At 51.3% G+C, this 14,531-nt stretch overlaps 1 protein-coding gene across 7 annotated transcripts in view; it reads left to right on the top strand.

The window, feature by feature from the left end:
• SLC41A3 (solute carrier family 41 member 3) overlaps positions 1 to 14,531 on the top strand; it is a 77,174-nt gene that overhangs the window by 56,302 nt on the left and 6,341 nt on the right. For all 7 annotated transcript variants that reach the window (XM_044754232.2, XM_044754235.2, XM_044754231.2 and 4 more), the window contains 5 exons: positions 1,302 to 1,373; positions 5,493 to 5,637; positions 8,467 to 8,613; positions 11,446 to 11,590; positions 13,039 to 13,118. In XM_044754232.2, coding sequence (XP_044610167.1) covers positions 1,302 to 1,373; positions 5,493 to 5,637; positions 8,467 to 8,613; positions 11,446 to 11,590; positions 13,039 to 13,118 — 589 coding nt within the window. The remainder of the gene's footprint in view (positions 1 to 1,301; positions 1,374 to 5,492; positions 5,638 to 8,466; positions 8,614 to 11,445; positions 11,591 to 13,038; positions 13,119 to 14,531) is intronic.

Below are 14,531 nucleotides of genomic sequence, written 5' to 3'. Positions count from 1 at the left end.
GCACGGATCGTGCAGGTTGCATATTTGTGGATCTATTTTCACTGTTTTATGGCTGATGGAGGTAAAATGTCTTGAGGAAGGAATGCCTATATGATTCACACTCAGGGGTCGTTATGGGCCAGGAGCACCCCCCTTATCTGATAAGATCAGGATCGGAGATGGCGTTGGTTGATTCATAGGAAACAGTGAGTCCTGCTGGGCACAGTGCAGTGTGGAGCAGAGAGGAGGAATGAGCCTGTTGGCCTCACGTGTTTGGCGCATCACAGGCTCTGTGCTGTCTTCTGCTCCACCTTATTCCCTTGTTCCTGTGAGCACCGCAGAGGTGGCTGCTAGTCTACTGTGTGAAGTAAGAGTCAGCTGAGGCTGGGCGACAGACATCAGCCTTGCTGAAGACAAAAAGCCTCCCCTTATTTGTACAAAGAAAAGTAATTCTGTTTTTTCTTTGGAGTTCAGGCCTTTGATGAACTCAGTACAAAGAAGCTAGCGAAATATATTTTCTCTGAAACCTTTTCTTGTCTATGTCTTGAGTTTTGCTGGCAAATGCTATGATGTTAGGAGCTGACTACCTTTTTTTCTTTCGGTGAGGAAGATTGGCCCTGGGCTAACGTCTGTTTCCCATCTTCCTCTATTTTATGTGAGACGCTGCCACAGCGTGACTTAATGAGCATTGTCTAGGTCCAGGGATCCTGACCCGCGAACCCTGGGCCGCTGAAGCAGAGCTTGTGAGCTTAACCACTACACCGCCAGTCTGGCTCCCACTGACTACTGTTTTTAAAAGAGAAAATCATATTTCTGATCTTGTTTTTTATCCTCAGAAAAGAAGATAAAAAACTTTCTCGAAGGGGAGGTCTTGCACAGGCGAGGCTGGGGTCGTTAGGAGTCATTTGAGATGTGACTTGTGGAGGAGGAGAAGGGAGTTGCAGCTGTGGGAAGATTGTGGCCGGAGACGTGGCTGAGAGCACGGGCCAGCCTCGGGACGGGCAGCTGTCCCTGCCACCTGTAGTTGAGCTCCAGAGCCAGATGGCCCTGAAATTGTCAGTGACACACATGCCTGTGTGTGCGTGCTTGCACACTTACATATGGGAGAGATGCTTCATGACACCATTCAGTTCTCAAAGGGACCTGTGTCCTTCCGTCTGCCAACCCTGAGCCAGTTTTGAAAGCTGGGAGAGTAGTTTGCTCTGACGCCAGTGAAATGGTGGTTGCTGGTTTCTCTCCTGTGAGGCTGCCTTTTCCAGGAAGGATTGGCCTGGCTTTGGGCCCAGCCAGACTTACCCTTTGCCCTTTTCTCTTCATCCCAGGCCAACACTGGACAAATTGACGAGCCGCGGGAGCAGTACAGAGTCATCTGCGGTAACCTTGCCCTCGTTCAGGTGACTGTGCCCTTGGTCTGACTGGTGAATCTCCCCCCGCCCCTTTGCGTCTGCCCCTACGCCTGCTGCAGGTGGGAGGAGGGAAGGCTAAGCCAACACTTCTCCTTGCGCTCTGGACTGAGCTTGGGGACAGGGGCCATCTGTCCTCCCCATGCCCACCAGATCACACTTAGGAGAACCTTTTTGAAAGGCTCGCCTGTACTCGCTTGCTCCTTCCTCATAGGCTGCATGGTGCTACCTGCCTTCTCTCCTCCTCTCCTGACTCAGTCTGAGCTTGCCCACCTTGCTGACGGTCTGCGGATTGGTGCATCCTGGGATTGCCTCGTGCATGTGATCTGCTCGTTCTTCCTGGGGCATCTGTGTCCTTCCTGTCTGGAAACTCCCCTTTGCCCGACTCCTGCCTCTCTGCCTGTTCCTGCTCAGCCTTTGTGAGACCCTCCCTTTTTTCCCTCAAGTACTTTGTCATCATTCAAACTCATACCTCCTTCTAGCAGACCGTCATTGGGCTAAGTGCTCATCCTGGTGGTGTCAGAGTATCGGAGTTAGGAAGCCGGAGGCAGGAGGAAATTGGGAAGAGATTGGCCTAGGCATAAGAGGGAAGGCTGGACATGGATCTAGACAGGAAGTGGCTCTATCCAGAACCTTCTGAGCTTCTCTGGCTGGGGGTAGCCTGTGACTGCACAAAGAACCTAGACTCTGAGATGAGACAAGCCTGGAGTTAAGGCTCATTTATCAACTGTTGGCCTTGGGCAGGGCACACAGACTTGCAGCACCATGTCTCCCTGTGTCTCCCATCAGGAGATACCCACTTTACCTTTCACCTTGCTTTCAGAGCCTCTGTTGCTAGCTCTCTACTGGGCTTCTCTGTCTATCTGTCCCAGAAGCATCGCTATATCAGCGTAGCCAGATCTGGCCTCGTCACCCTCCCTCCTCACACACACCTCTTCAGAAGTAACCAACTCAGTCTAGTCTGATGCTTAAAAGCCACTCTGGGGGTCAACTTGCTGAAGGCCCTCTGGCAAGTGACCTCCCCTTACCTGTAAGATGGGCTGTTGTGAGATGTGAAGGGGCATGGCACTGGCCGGCATATAGTGATCACTCAGTCATCTTAGCTGTGCCTAGCAATAGTCTTCCATTTAACCAAGCTAGAAACCAAGCTGCACCAGCTGCTCTGCCCCCCATCCTTATGTCAAGCCACTCTGACTATTCCACCTCAGCTGTCCTGGAATCCGGCTCTACTTCTCTTCCTTCTTGCCTTGGCCTCTTGGCCCCCTTGACTAGCTGACTGCAAACCTCTTCAATGTTCTAACTGCTCCACGCTGCTTGACCTCCTCCTCACCTCTGCATGGCCACCTGAGTGACGTTTTCTAAAACCTGAGGCCAGTCAGGCCTCTTCTTCCTTCTGCCCCTCTGTTGGTCCCCATGGCCCCAAGGCGTTCATAATTTGATCTCACATCCCCCACAGCCTAATGTCCTCCACTCCTCTCGCCCTTGCGTGTGTAGTTGTCTGTCCTTGGAGTGTCCTGTCTCCTCTTGGTCTCTGGCAGTGCAGCTCTTTAAAGACTCCAGTGAGGTCTCAGTTGCAACCTGACAGCAGGTACAACTGTTTGCTGCCTTTCCTGGGCTGCCCTTGTTGCATTTCTGTGTTTAGATGTCTGCTTCCTCTTGTTAAGATGAGTCGCTCAGGCCAGGACCACAGCCTGTGGCTGAGGAGATGTGGAGACTAAATGAGATGCTTGTGCTGCCCCACACAGAGAGTCTAGCAAAGGGGCAGGTAATGAATGCCTCAGTTACTAGTCACTGGTTTTACTTTTCTGTTCTCCATCAAATCCTTGTCCAGAGGCATGCAGATTTCCACACGACTGGATTCTCAGCAAGTGTTGATTCCTGCTCTGGACCAGGCACTGGCTTGGCACACGGTCCTCATCATAATATGGATATAATTTTGTCTCCTCCGTTTTTTAAGTTTAACATTGCATCATAAATGGTGTGATAAATTTCATAATTGAACTTTTTAATAACTTTAGCATATTCTACCATGTAAATATACCCAAGAGTGATAGTTAAAATTTTTAACAACTAGTAGGGCCTGGGAATTTGCCTGTAAGACTGAATGGCAGCCACCAAGGGCTGGTCCAGCAGGGTCACTGCGGACCTGCCTGCCTCCGCCCTATCCACTCCTCCAGCTGTTGCCCATGGGCTCCCTTGCACTTGTTTCTAGGCTTATACTCCATAAATTATATTGCAATGAAAATGTTCTCTTTTTGCATGAATTCCTTAAAAGAACATCCCACAAGTTTGCAAGTTATGACCAGTTTAAAGCTCTAGATTTTTCCCAAAAGGATTACAAAATATTTGAATTCTTAGTATTGAATAATAGCACTAGTATTAATCTTTGGATTATTAGTTTCTCCATAACCTCACCAGCAATGAAAGTATCTTTCTAAGCCACTTTTTACATTTACCATATATATGTATGTGCCTATAGACAGTACATGATATGATTTCCTGTGTTTTTTAAATTATACTGTACATATCATTCTGTAACCTGTACTTTTAGTAATGATTTAATGAATGAAAATCACTTAGAATGGCAGGGAGTAAGCACTCAGTAAACATCAGGTAGTCATCATTTCCACGATCATATTACAGAGTTCGTGTACACATGTGCACATCTTTCCCTGGGAAATGCTGGATTGTAAGGTATATGAATAATTTACAGCCAAATTTCCCCCAAATTCCTGTACCAGTGTTACCACTGTCAATCTGTAAGAACTATTTTCTCACGTAGTTGTCAATATGTACTTTATGTTACCAACCTTTTAAATTTTAATTTTACCTAGTCTGATGGGTAAAAATAGTGTATCCCGTCCGTTCGTTGGCTCATTGATTCATTCACTCGGCGAGCTCTGATGATGACTGAGCACCTGCTGAGGGCGAGGCTCTTCTCAGAGCTGGGGCCCCCCAGAGAATAAGACAGCACTTCTCATTTAATAGAGGAAATAAATAAGATACCTTCAAACTGGGATTTTATTTAAAATTTGACTGATTACTAGGGAAGTTGATCATCTTTTTGCATGTTTCTTAGCCATTTGTGTTTCCTTTTCTGTGAATTGCCTATCCGTATTCCTTGTGTGTTTTTCTATCAGGTTATTTCTTTTTTATTATTATCATTGACTTGTAAAATGAACTTCATTATTCTGGGTGCTACTTCTTTATTCGTTATGTATGTTGGAAACATCTTCTCCAAGTCTATCCCTGTCTTTGAGTTTTGTGGTATCTTTTCTCATATAGAAGTCATAGTTGGACTTATATAAATTTTATTTATATTTTCTTTATAGATTTACATGTTCTGTCTTTAGAAGAAGGCCTTCTCTAATCCAAAATCTGGAACACTCTTTTCTGTATTTTCTTCTGTTTCGCATCCATGTACGTCGTAGAGCCCTTTGTTTACTCGGCCTTCTTTGATAACCGGCAAGTCTCCACTGAGATGTTCTGGATTACTGATAGCAGAGGCCGGTACTGACACTCGGCCACCTCACAGTGCTGTCCTGAGTGGGAGCAGAGATGTTCTCCACCCACCAGCCAGAGATGGGCACTGCAGCCAGGGAGGGAGGCTGTGGAGAAAGAGGGCAGCAGTATGCAGGGCCAGTGCCAAGAAAGGAAGGTTGGGGAGAGAGAAGGAAAACGTGCGCCAAGACCTCCAAGGGGTAGCCGTGGGTCATGGAGCGTTTCCATGAGAGGGGAGGTTGGTTGTCTGTGCTGCTGGAAGTGACAGTGCCCTTTTTCCCAGACCAGTGAGAGAAGAGCCATGAGCAAGAGACTGATGGCCCTTGACAAGGACTGAGTAGAAGATGAGAAACTAGATTCCGTGATGGAAGATGGCATCAAACAAGGGAATCGAGGAGAAAGCAGTAATTTTCAAGGGATTTGGGTTGAAGGAAGGAGTTAGCCTTTGTTTTTTCCAGGTTGGAGGGGCTGGTGGCAGAGTTTAGAGTGAGGGAAAAGAGGCAGTGGCGAGTGGTGTACTGACCTCTTGAGGTCAGAGAGGATATGTGGTGAAGGAGCAGCAGCGGTCAGAGGGACCCTTCCTCATGCTTCTGACTTCCGCCTGGACAGGTGCAGGCCACCATTGTGGGGCTCCTGGCTGCTGTGGCTGCCCTGCTGCTGGGTGCTGTGTCTAGGGAGGAGTTAGACTTTGCGAAGGTGGAGTTGCTGTGTGCCAGCAGTGTCATCACCGCCTTCCTTGCAGCCTTTGCCCTAGGTGAGTTGTGCCCGCCTCCTGGCTCACTCGAATGCCCAGTTCCTCAGAGCTCTGCTATCAGGTGTGTGCTACAGATTCCTTGAGATGCGAAAGGTGGGAGTGCTCCCAGTGCCTGTGAAGGGTGGGAGTGCTCCTAGTGTGTGTGAAGGGTGGGAGTGCTCCTAGTACGTGTAAAGGGTGGGAGTGCTCCTGGTGCGTGTGAAGGGTGGGAGTTATCATAGTGGGTGTGAAGGGTGGGAGTGCTCCCAGTGCCTGTGAAGGGTGGCAGTGCTCCTAGTGCGTGTGAAGGGTACGAGTGCTCCTGGTGCGTGTGAAGGGTGGGAGTTATCATAGTGGGTGTGAAGGGTGGGAGTGCTCCTAGTATGTGTGAAGGGTGGGAGTGCTCCTGGTGCGTGTGAAGGGTAGGAGTTACCATAGTGGGTGTGAAGGGTGGGAGTGCTCCTACTACCTGTGAAGGGTGGGAGTGCTAATAATGGAGCTTCAGGTGTCCTTCTGTGGGGTGGAGTGAGCCTGCTGGGTCCTCAGGACCTACCCGTGGGCGGGCAACACAGGCCCTGAGCCCCTCCTAGGCAGGGTATGTGCGCCAGAGTGAGCTGCAGACTCCTTTTCTCCTCCCTCAGCTTGTTCAGAGAACTGGCTTTGGCTCTGTGGGCACATTCGTCTCTTCATTTATTCGTTCATTCAGTCAGCAGTCACTCTGCAATGTTTCTAGAGCACAGCCTGTGTACGAGCCTGTGGTGGGCTCTGGAGTCTGCAGACATGCTGAGGAGCAAGGCTCAGGTTTTACCTTAAATTTCATCTCTTGAGAGAGGCCTTTTCTGACTACCCTTTCACAAGTCCTGCTCTTCTCCTTTCTCCCCCACACCCCCAGACTCTACTGCACCGTGCACTGTTTTCCTTTTGGAGCACTTGTGAAATCTGAAATGATCTCGTGTCTTTGTTCATTTCCTGTCTCACCTCCCTGCTGAAATGTCAGCCCCTCAGAGCAGGGCCCCACATCTCCCATTCTGCTGTCTGCTGCTCCTGTCACACTGCCTGCCACACAGCAGACGCTTCCTGTGTGTCTGCAGGAGGCAGGAAGGCAGAAGCACTGGCAGATGTCACCCTGTCTTTAGGGAGCTCCCGCGCATTAGTGGGGAACCGTGGTCGCTGTGCAGGCATGATAGAATGTCGTCCATTCACTCATTACTCCATTGACTGAGTGTCTGCTCTGTGCCAGGCGCTGTACAGTGCTGGGGACACACTGTTGAGCAGAAGCACAAGGATCCTGTCTGGTGATGTTTACATTCTAGTTTGGAGTGAGACATCGATATGTGAGCATGTTGAGAATTTCAGTCAAGTGCCAAATGTGTCTTCCTCTCCACGGCCTCCTCCTCTGATAGCTCTCTAGAGGAGCCCAGTTCACAGTCTTGCTTAATGTTAGTATCCTGTTTATTTACTTCAAACACTTGTTTGCTTGCTTGTGAACTGTCCATTCCTCCACCCCACCAGCACCTTCTCTGTGGGTAGAGAGCCTGATAGTTATTTTTAGTGCTTAAAACAGGCCCAGGCATATAAGCAGCTCCCAGACGTTTTCTGAGCGAATGGGCTTTACTCTGGTTCTCTTCTGGATTGTATGTCTGTGTGTATCTTGCGAATGGTATGCAAGTGCAAGAAGAAACAAGTGATAACTTTATAAATTGGACTTGTATGTACACTTCTGTCCCCACTCTGGCTGCTCACCAAACACCGTTACAGTCACCTCCGTGTCAGTTAACACAGCAGGTGAATTGGTGGTTTCTGTTCCTACCAGGCAGCCAGTCAGTGGCATTGTGTGCTGGTGCCTCTGAGTGGGAGGGAGGGTAAGAGTCGGGAAGAGGAGGGAGGGGAGCAGCCCAGGAGCAAATTCACAAACTTTGCTTCCCTGGGCCAGGTGTCTGTCTTCTGCTGGTCATGCCTGGTGTGCACGTGGGTGGGTGGAGGCGGGGCCCCAGTGCTCTGTCTGGTCAGAGGAAGGGCAGAACAAGTGTGCCACATCTCCCAAGACAACAGAGCCAGGAGACGCTTGGCACGAAGTCTCTGAAAACCATAAAACCAAATGATTCAGAAGGCCTGGCCTTGTAGAGAATGCCAGTCCTAGCTCCCCATTTTACAGCTAAGCAAACGGAAGCCCAGAGATGAGGTCAGCTCAGCAGCATGGACATAACTGGAATCGTCCAAAGATATGTGAAAGTTCAGAAATGTCGCTGGTGACTCACAGTATGACCTCAATTTGACTGTGACATAAAGCCAGGTAGTGGCGGAGGTGGTTTTTACTGAGTGCTCTCCAAGTGGTGGTGTCCCCATGTGAAGTCCCCGTGGGATTGTCACCAGACCACGAGCTTGGCCGTGTAAACTCAGATTCACTTAGAACTGACATTTCAGAAGAGAGAAAGTAGCTGTGACCTGGTCACAAAAGAGGGCAAGAACTGTGGCCAGTGGTGGCTTCTTTAAGAAGGCATTGAGGTGACAATTCTAATATGTTCAGAGTCACAGAATATGGGCTGAAGTGTTAAAATGCCAGTAGCCAAGATACAAAGTATCTTCTTAAAGATCCACATGACATGCTGTTGGATTAAGTCCTGGGCAGCGGATGAGGAGCTGGATCACGTGTGACAGCTGCCTCAGAGCGGAAAGTGGGGCTCGGGTGGTGTGGCGGCCATGAAAGTGTGCCTCTCAGGTCTCCTGCACTGCACGGGGCTCCAGTCTGGGCTGGTGTGGGTAGAGGCGAGTGACTGAGCAGCCTCCTTCCCACCGTCTCATCCTGCACCTCCTCCCGGGCGCTGTGCGCCTCCTCTCTCCTCTCTGCAGGGATGCTCATGGTCTGCATAGTGATTGGCGCTCGAAAGCTTGGGATCAACCCAGACAACATCGCTACACCCCTTGCAGCCAGCCTGGGAGACCTCGTCACATTGTCCATCCTGGCTTTCGTTAGCAGCTTCTTCTATAAACACAGAGGTATGGGGGACCGAGGAGGAGGGGCTCACCAGCATGGTGGGGTGGGGACATTTGCAGCCAGCTGGCAGCAGCCAAATTGGGCAGAGTTCCCTCAGAAAGGAACCTACGATGTCTGTCATGGAGTCAGAAATCCTTTTACAGAGACAAACTCGGCGTCATCGCAATTTCAAGGTGTTCTGCAGCAAGAGCCTCAGACCCTCCCAGCTGTGTTAGAAGGGGCCGAGCTGCTCAGGGCAGCAGAGGCAGAGGCTGTGAGTGTCCTCCTTAGGACAGGGTGCACCAGGATGCCTGGGGGGCCTGAGACTGGCCTGGCTACTTTCAAAGCATCCTGGCAGGTGACAGTGCCTCCTTGGGAAGGCAGTTCACACTGGACACATAAACCACGCAAGCAACGACTCCAAGAGGGAGCGTCACTGCCATGGGCAGCAGCAGCACGTAACTGTCCCTGCAGGCGCCAGGCAGGAGAAGCCCAAGGCTCCTCAGAAGGTGGCCCCGTGACATGGTCAGCCGCCAAGGGAGGTGTTCACACAGCTTGTGGCAACAGGGCCTCAAGGCCAGAGGCCCTCACTCCACGAGAGGCCGTCGCCCTCCTCAGGTTTGCCCTGGGGCACAGAGCCTTGCCAGTGTCCGGGGCGGTGTGGGCAGACAGTGTCCCCCTTGCCTGAATGGTCTCCCCTGCGGGACTTCTGCAGCTGACCACTCCCCCCCGGGTGTTAGTTTTCCTGTCCACCTGGTGTGTCTCACTGCGATGGCTGCACATGTTGTTGGGATCTAGTGAATGTTGATTCTGAGCGTGGTCACATCCAAATGCCTGTAGCTTAAATGAGTGGAGTGGATGGGGCTGAAGACAGTGGGTAACGGTGGGGCATGTGGTGGCGGTCACTTAGAGGAAATGCCCTTGACAAAGGCGCAGCTGCAGCAAAGCTCCAAGTTATCGTTGCCCAGGGATTTAAGATGACCCAGTTTTTACGTGTTGTCAACTGAAGCAGACCAACGAAACAAGTGTGACTGAGAGTAGGACAGCGCTGGGATCGCTTCTGTCCCACCTCTGGGACTGTCTCTTCGCCATCCTGGGAATTGCTTACCGCTAACAATATGGAGTGGTTTGAGGGAGTCTCAAAGTTCATGTAAGTGGCAGTGAAGATCTAATAAGAGGACGACCTAATTTTATTTTTAAACCAAACTGAATTTAAAAGAAGATTTGTGTATGGGTTAGTTAATCAAGTGTGATTTGCAAAATAAATGTGAGTCACAGGCCTCCCCAGACCCTGCCCCTCCGCCCACACTGAGCTCCCGCTGAAATAGTGCGTATCTGCACACATGGCTCAGTAGGTGTTGAACTGTTATTAGACCATCTGTCTCTCCAATTAGACTGAATTTATCTTGGGTGCACCCTGCGGAGTCACCAGGCCTGGCATGTGTCAGGTAAGTCATCACTGGCTGAGGAGTGAGCCCTTGACCATCACACCTCCCAGTGTAGTTGGGAAGAGACCATGCGCAGAGGAAGGATTCGTCACTGTGCCGGGAGAATAGGAGGTGGAACCTCTCCCAGGGCTTCTGAGTAGTTCTAGGAAAATTAGACTAGACGCAAATTTTCCTGCGAGTAGCTGCTTCTGGAGGCTGCTGTTTCTCGGAGCCTTTTAGATTTTAGACTTGCTGAGAGCTTGCTGGGTCCACCTCCTCTCTCCTGGGATGGCAAAGAAGCCAACCGCTTCCATCATGAATCACTTTGTAGCCAGCCTTGGGTACCTGTGGCCTGTCTTTCCTTCCAGCTGCCCAAGGAGATGGGCCTCCCTGTGGCAGAAGAATGGACCATGATTGTTTAGTGCAGAGAAGGGCAAGAGGGGCATGCTCTTCATGATGCTCCCCAGAGAAAGGGGACATGTGACACACACTCATGCCTGGATCCTTCTCAGTACTAGGGCTGCCTTGGCAGAGGGGCATGTACCACCTTGAGCCTGCCCTTGGGGGGTGTGTCCGGGGATGAGAGGACAGTTGTAGAGAAAGCTGATGTCTTGTCTTGTGTGCATGTGGAAGGTGAACTCACACACTCACAGTATAAGACAAGAAGGGAGTGAGCAAGAGTGTTACCCGTGTGCGTGCCCAAGTGCACAAGGCCCCGGCCTGGCCTGGCCTCAGGTACAGCAGGCTGATCCAGACCCAGGTCTGCTTCATGGCTCTCACTAGTTGGAGAAGATGACACAGGGACACGAGTAGCCACAAAGCTGGCCGTGGTCTGGGCCCAATGAGAAACACGGCTGCCGAGGATGTCACTCCTCAGCCGGGAGCAGGACAGCCATCACTAACCAACTCTGGCTTCCCACAGACCCAGGCTGTAGCCTTGACTTCACTGCTTGGTAGCTCGTGTCCTGGGCGGGCCACCTCTTTACACTGCAGTCTCCTTGCATGGCTCTCTGAGTGGGGTTGTTGAGAATATGAAATGACTTTGTACCCAGGAGGTGCCGAGCACAGTGCTGGCCTGTGGTCATGACCTCATAAATGGAAGCATTACAGTAATAATAAGTTTGGGGTGGGAGAAGATGGAGGAGGGTCCTTACGTCAGGAAAATAGCAAAAAAGTCAGAGAAGTGAAGGTGAATGTGGCAGGAATTGAGGACAGAGGAGCTTCTCCAGCTGCTTAACAGGATGGTGAAAATCCTTTGGAAGGGACGTTGGGATGGGCCACCATAACCTACTGAGGACAGAGGCGTCTCCTCAGACCTCTGCTGCCTTTAGTTCCCAGCCCACCTCTCGTCTCTGCAAGCCAGGCCCCCGCCTGCCAGGCTGTGCCCGTGTGCTCTGGCGTGCATCTCCTTTCTCTTTCTCTTCCCAGACAGTCGGCATCTGACGCTGCTGGTCTGCATCGGCTTCACGGCCTTGACCCCTGTGTGGGTCCTCATTGCCAAGCAAAACCCACCCATCGTGAAGATTCTGAAGTTTGGGTGGTTCCCAATCATCCTAGCGATGGTCATCAGCAGGTGAGCATGGGCGAGAGCCACTGCCCTCTCTGTCTTCCTCTTCATGCCACCCCCTGCCCTCTGTGAAAGCCCGGCAGCCCCTGGAGCGAGGGCGACACTTCCTGCCTCAGTGGTCACGGTGGGAGTGCACTGTGGTGTAGGCTCCTTCACTAACTCCTGCTGCCGGCTGAGTCACACCTCTTTACTCTTCTCTCCCTCTCTCTCACCATCACCTCTAGACCTTATTTATTCTGAGAGGCAGTCCTGTTTAGAACTGCCAGAGCTCCACGGAGCTGGGAAGAGCCAGACCTGAAAGTGTCAGATGAGTGCACTGGTGCCACAGCCCCTGCCCTGTTGCGGCACTGTAGGATACTGGGTCTCCCACTGTGGGATACTGGGTCTCCCACTGTCCCACTGTAGGATACAGGGTCTCCCACTGTAGGATACTGGGTCTCCCACTGTCTCACTGTAGGATACTGGCTCTTCCACTGTAGGATACAGGGTCTCCCACTGTAGGATACTGGGTCTCCCACTGTCCCGCTGTAGGATACAGGGTCTCCCACTGTAGGATTCTGGGTCTCCCACTGTAGGATACAGGGTCTCCCACTGTAGGATTCTGGGTCTCCCACTGTAGGACACAGGGTCTCCCGCTGCCCTGCTGCCACAGCTCTTGCTGGCCTGGACCCCTGCTTAGGCTGCAAGGAGCCCTTCACCTGGCCTTCAGGCGATGGCTCTGTGAATACCGTTTCCACAGCGTGGCTGCTGCTGGGACCCAGAAAGGCTGAGATTAGTCCTCCTGGACCCACAGGCCCTCTGCTGAACCCAGGTCTTCCGTTCTCCAGCCCATCCTCAAGGGTCCTTTCCACTAGTAGATCCTGACAGGGGCCACCCCACCTTTTTCTGAGGTGCTTTTCTACACTTTGACTCTCAGGGAAAAGAGATTCCAATCTAGGTGTCTTTGCTTCCAGAAGGCTCTTGGGCTCCTTACAGAAGTTGATGTCACTTCTCCAGGCCTCTAGGGATGGGGCGGCCATTGCTCAACTCCAGGGGCTGGTGGGAGTGAAATCGTACTGCGGCATCTTCCAAGAGCAAGGGCCATGAGATGATACTCACGCAGGTTCCGTTTTTTGCTAAAGACTAGCTCAGTTGCAGTTCAGGGGCTATCATGTCACAGAGCCAAGTAAGTCACCTCGGAAAGAAGTGTGTTGTTTGTTTTTAATGGGCTGATGTTATCTGATGGGCCTTCTGGAACACCTGAGACTCAGAATAGTGCTGGAGACGCATGTGCGGGGTGCACAGGGCACCCAGGAGACCTGCTCGGCTTCGACAGATGTTTTATGTAGGGGTAAGAAAAGTGTCTGCTAAGCTGGGTGTTTACTAAGGCTGATAAGGCAGTTTGTATAGAGGTTTGCAAGGCCATCTTCAAGCGTAACCTCTAATCGTTTGACTGCCATCTGCTCTCTCTCCAGTTTTGGAGGGCTCATCTTGAACAAAACCATTTCTAAACCACAGTTCAAAGGCATGGCTGTGTTTACTCCTATCATATGTGGTAGGTATTGGGGATCCCTGTTACATGGGGTCCTTGGGTTGGGTTGGCCCCCAGGGCCTGGGTGGTGGGACCTGAATAGCAATGACTTCAGAGATCCAGCCCCAGGCCCTTGGAGGCAGAGTCGGGAAGCTGAGCTGTGCCCATGCTGCTGCTGGGCGGGGGCTGCTGGGGCTGGTTTTCCTCAGCTAAAAGGAGACCCCAGGGGAGAAAGCCCTGCCCCCTGCTCCACCGGCACACGCCCCGTTCCTCATAGGTGCGCCTGAGACTTGAACTTCCCGCAGAGCTAAATCCCGTGCCTTGAAGGCACACACAGTTTAACCCAGGGTTCGCGGCACCTGCTGACGGAATGTGGTCTTCAGAACGGGAGTGTTGGCTTCTCATAGTTTTTCTTTTGTTTTAACTTAGATTTATTGATGACATTTAAAACTCAGACATTTACACATAAAAATCTGGATTTCTGTCTTCTTAAAAAGTAAGGCTATGACAATACTGGGTTTACATTGTGGGTAGGGCTGGAATCAGCTGCTATCGAGGCAGGACCTATGCTGTCCAATTTGCCTCAGTCCTCTCCATTCCCTATTGTGTGCCACCCAACCCTTCACTGATTCACCTTCTAGGCTTAGACCCTGTGGACATTTGTGGCGAGGACCCTTCTTTTAACCAAAGCTTGGTTTATGTCCAGTTTCTGATAAGGCTCTGTAAATGGGACTGACTGGTCAGGAGAGGAACCAAACAGAACTTATTGCACGGTTTGCTTGATGGCCAGGCCCTGGCCTTCTGGGACTGCAGAAACAGGTTTCAGATGCCCTTGGGCACCATCCCCCCAACCTCTGTAGGAACCGAGGCCTGTGTTCCTTGTATGTTGGGCCACCCAGCAGGTCTACACCCCAACAGAGTTGCACAGGGCCTGTTCCTAGCACAAGGCCTGGCCATTAGGAAGGAAGAGAGCAATAGCTAAGTCCAGTCCAGATGGCCATAAGCTTGGAAACATTTCCTTGGATGTCACCAACTCAGATGCCTGTAGAGGCCAGTCAAGCAATCTGAACAAGTTAAGCAGGTAAGACAGGAGCCAGGCAGTAAGGAGTGGCGAGGCCTAGGGAACACTGCGGGACACGTTGCTGCTGTGAGGCGAGTGGTGCCTGCTCAGCTTCAGCCAGTTCTCCCTGGTGGGACGGAGGTCCAGAGCTGCCTGAGCTTATTTGTTAGAAGCCAGGAATCAGTGTGAAGGGCCTAATTTGTAAAGGCTGCCAATTAATTTGAGTTATTTTTTCCTTCTTTTAAATTCGTGTGTGGGCCAAGCAAAGTAGATCCACAGACTATCATCTGCATCCTCTGGAGAAGCCAGGGCAGTGGGTCTCCGCCACTGGGGCACATCTGGTCCAGTGAGGGATTGTTCTCTGTGGGACTGGGGAA

The sequence above is a fragment of the Equus asinus genome, chromosome 21 (assembly GCF_041296235.1).
Source record: "Equus asinus isolate D_3611 breed Donkey chromosome 21, EquAss-T2T_v2, whole genome shotgun sequence".
Taxonomy (NCBI): domain Eukaryota; kingdom Metazoa; phylum Chordata; class Mammalia; order Perissodactyla; family Equidae; genus Equus; species Equus asinus.
This window is presented reverse-complemented; position numbering and strand designations above follow the sequence as displayed.